General features: G+C 54.8%; 1 protein-coding gene across 1 annotated transcript in view; it reads right to left on the bottom strand.

Moving 5' to 3' along the window:
• Positions 1-284: 284 nt before the first annotated feature.
• KCNG1 (potassium voltage-gated channel modifier subfamily G member 1) overlaps positions 285-3,987 on the bottom strand; it is a 17,114-nt gene continuing 13,411 nt past the window's right edge. The window contains exon 3 of the mRNA XM_007446372.1: positions 285-1,438. Coding sequence (XP_007446434.1) covers positions 668-1,438 — 771 coding nt within the window. The 3' untranslated portion in view covers positions 285-667. The remainder of the gene's footprint in view (positions 1,439-3,987) is intronic.

Raw genomic sequence — 3,987 nt, 5'->3', positions numbered from 1 at the left:
GAAAGAGAGGCCTGGAGGTGGGAGGAATCAAAGAGAAAGAAGAGCGAGGGACTGCAGTCTTTACCAGCAGTTTCCCAAAGGTACCTGCCCTGTTTTCCTCCAACCGCACGGGGAACCCCACCAGGCATGAAGGACCCAAGGAAACAGGCCCTTTTACTTCTGGTTCCCACACTGGCTGGCCTTGCTGGGAAGCGCCGTTTCCTCTCTTAAGAGAGCTCCGTGGAAGACCTTTTCTCTCTTTTTCACCGGTTTTCTTTAATTGCACATGATCCACACTGAAGACAGACGTGTAGCTGCTGCCGTTTGTATTTTTTCTCTAGGCAGCCCCAGAAAGCAAGTCTTTGCTGGGCATGTTATTTACATGGTGGAAAGAACAAGCCATTTCCTTATTAGGGAAACAGGCATGGGGGCTGGGGCGGGCGGGGGGACCGACAGGGCTGTGTGCTGGGCTTCACTTCTGGACTCTGAGGACCAGGGACCCCCTGCGGATGGATGCTGGGACATCCTCCCTGGGGCGTGGCTCGGTCACTCCTAGGCCAGGGCTGCGCTCAGAAGCAGCACGTGCCTTTGAAGGCTTCTGCAGTGATGGCGATAGCTTCAAGCCTCAGAGGGCAGGTAGGGCTGGGGGTGTCCTGGCGGTGGCGGTGGCGGGGTGTGTCCTCTGGGCTCAGTTGTTGTCTCTGGTGTCTGACGAGGCACTTCCAAACAAGATGTCACTGTCGTGGGACATGCTGCTCAGCTGCGACTTGGTTTTGATGAGGAACTGGGTCCTCCGGAACATCACCCTTTCTTGCTCCTGCTTGAGCTCCAGGTAGGAGCGGGAGAAGGTGTGGAAGATGGAGGTCACGGGGAAGGCCATGAGGAGGATGCCGCTGAGGATGCTGCTGAGCGCCACCACCTGGCCAGGCGTGCTCCTGGGTACCATGTCGCCATAGCCCACAGTTGTCATGGTGATGACAGCCCACCAGTAGCAGGCAGGGATGCTGGTGAACTCGGGGCTATCGGCCATCTCGTTCTCGATGACGTAGAGGAGGGGGGCAAAGAGGGCGATGGCCACGCAGAGGAAGAGCAGCAGGAGGCCGAACTCGCGGGTGCAGCGGCGGGCCGTGAGCCCCAGCGTCTGCAGCCCCAGCGAGTGGCGGGCCAGGCGCATGACGTACAGGATACGCAGCGCCCGCAGGACGCGCAGCACCAGCCCCACCTTGTCCAGGTAGCTGTTGCCTGTGCCGGGCTTGCGGCGGTCCGCGGCGGCGCCGTCCACCAGCAGCGTGATGTAATAGGGCAGGATGGCCACCATGTCAATCAGCGTCAGCGGGCTCCGCAGGAAGGCGAACTTGCTGGGCGCCTGGATGAGACGCAGGAGGAACTCGAGGGAGAACCAGCCCACACACACAGACTCCACGATGAAGATGTTGCGGCACATCTGGGAGCACTGGCCCTGGGAGAGAGGGGAGAGGTCAGCGGTCCCCCACCAGCAAGGAGCACGGGGCTCTGTCCTGGCTGGGCTAGCCGGGTGAAGTGTGGTCTGGGCATGTGCCTGTCTGTGTCCTGCGGCCCCGAGTCCTCTCTTTCTCTGGCTATGCTCACTCCCTGGTTGACCCCGTGCAGACCTAGGGCTTGACGTACCATCTCAACACTGAGCATTCCTAATCTCTCTCTAGCCCACACCTCGCCCCTGAACTCCAGACCCCAGATGGGCTGCCTCCTGGGATGTCTGATAGGTGTCTCAAACTCATCATGTCCCGAAACGGGCTCCTGATTTCTTTCTTCTTAAAATTTATTTTTATTGAGATGTAATTGACATATAACATGGTGTACAAGTTTAAGGTGTACAATGAGTTAATTTGATACATTTATATATTGCACTGTGAATAATTATTGTTCCGTTTATTGTGCTGAGAACATTTAAGATCTAGTCTCTTTGGGCTCCTGATTGCCTGCACACCTGCCCACTGTGGATTCCCTTCTTAGCGATCAGCAATCCCATTTTCCCGGGTGCTCAGGACAGACTTGGCTTCATCCTGACGCCTCCCCTGTAATCCTCATGAAATCCCACTGCTGCTTCATTTAAAATGATTCCAGAGTCGAAGCACTTCTCACTGTGTCCACTGCCCCACCTGGGTCCAGCCACCGCCCTCTCTGACTTGGACAGTTGCAGGCACCTCCTCCCTGGGCTTCCCGGTCCCTGCAGTCCACTTCGCACACACAGCCAGAGGGACTCAGAACATGAATCGGATCCTGTCCCTCCTTGCTGAGCATCCTCCATGGCTCAGAGAGATGGCTCAAGTCCCCCAGGGGCACAGGTGGCCAAGCCATCACCTCTCCCACTTCCTTGCCCCCTGCGTGCCTCGCTCACCTGCTCCAGCCCCACGGGCCTCCTCACTGCTCCTCCAACACCCCAGGCTCACCCCCAGCTCAGCATTGACTTTTCTTGACTTTCCCTGCAGGATTCCTCTTGCCCCAGACACCCGTATCGCTCTACCCTCCCTTCCTCCAGCTCTTTACTTCCATATCACCTTCCCAGGGAGGGCTTTTGGGACCTGCCCTGTTTAAAAGCCCTCCCCCCTTTGTCCGGTACCCCAATTCCCCTTATCTTGCTCTATTTGATTGTAATGCTCATCCTCTTTTAAAATGCTCAATAAGTTACTTATTTACCATGTTTATCATCTGTCTCAGCCCTGCCTGCCTGCCCCACTGCCCCAGGAGACTGCAGCCCCACAGGGCAGGACAGTTTATGTAATGTTCACTCTCAGGACCCCAGTGCCTGGAAAGGCCCAGCACGCGCCCAGTGATCAATTCATATTTGTTACCAGGATGGACGGAAGAGCCCTGGACTGGTGTTTAGACAGGGTGTCAGATGAAGGCCAGGCAGGCAAAGGGAAAGCCGCGGAGGTGGCCCAGGTGGGGTGGAGGCCTGCTGGGGGGCACAGCCATCTTGCTTGTCGCCCCCTGATGGCTGTCCCAGAGAATTCAGTCTTGAGGCTGCCTCAGCGAATTTTTCAAGAGAAGCTGGAAATTTGGAGTTTTACATGAAATCTCCTGGGTTTTAAATGTTGTGACAATTCAATACAAAGAAAGCACTCCATGGTTCACTCAAACACATCTGTGCACTGTACCTGTCATGTGGGCTGCCAGCTTGTTGCTCTGGTCTGCAATACAACTGGACGGTGGACCGTCCCCAGTAGGTTTGGACCTCAACCTCAAAGGGGCCTTTGGCAGAGAGGGAAGGCACAAATGGTTCTGCCTGGGGCATCTTGTCGGTTCCTGGGCACAGCTGGGTTCTACCAGACCTGCTCTGCTAGCTTTTTCTCTAGGAATATGTGAGAGGCTGGAGAGACGAACTAGTACTTGGTGAGGCTTTGAGATCTCAGACCTCTGGGACAGGAAGCCCCCTCCTCTGGGAAGCCTTCCTGGAGTGCTTTCCCTCCAAGTAAGTTGGTGGTCCTCTCACAAGAGCCCCCTTGGCTTGTGTGTCTTACTTATGGTCACGGGGCTGTCACCTAGACTTGAGCTCCCTGAATCTGGAGACTCACTCTGGTCATCCTGTCTGCCCTGTGGAGCCTGAATACAGTAGGCACTCAAACGTGTACTCAGGTGAAACAGTGAACCCCACTGGTCCCCCAAATGAAGCGGAAGAACAGCATTTTTACTGAGTCATGAAAAAGGCCGGGTATTTTTTTTTTAAAGCAAGTATCAGAAATTGAATAAAACTGTGGCTTTGTTAGTATTTTCCTGATAAAATCAGTATTGTGTATGTTGGAGCCAAGAAGAAATCGACACTAAATACAGGTGCTTCCAGACAGGTCTCAAATGACGGGCATTTTCTCTTTTTTTCGTAGGCACGTATAATCCTCATAGCGAGCACTTCCTGCACACACATCGCCAGGCAATGTTCCAGTCACTTCCCATAGACCCATTCACTGAACCCTCAAGTGCTGTGAGGTAAGCCTGTTCACAGCCTCTTTGACATGTAGGGAAACTGAGGCC

The sequence above is a fragment of the Lipotes vexillifer genome, unplaced genomic scaffold (genome assembly GCF_000442215.2).
Source record: "Lipotes vexillifer unplaced genomic scaffold, Lipotes_vexillifer_v1.1 scaffold251, whole genome shotgun sequence".
Lineage (NCBI taxonomy): Eukaryota > Metazoa > Chordata > Mammalia > Artiodactyla > Lipotidae > Lipotes > Lipotes vexillifer.
Note: the sequence above shows the minus strand (reverse complement) of the source record. Positions and strands in the feature narration are given on the sequence as shown.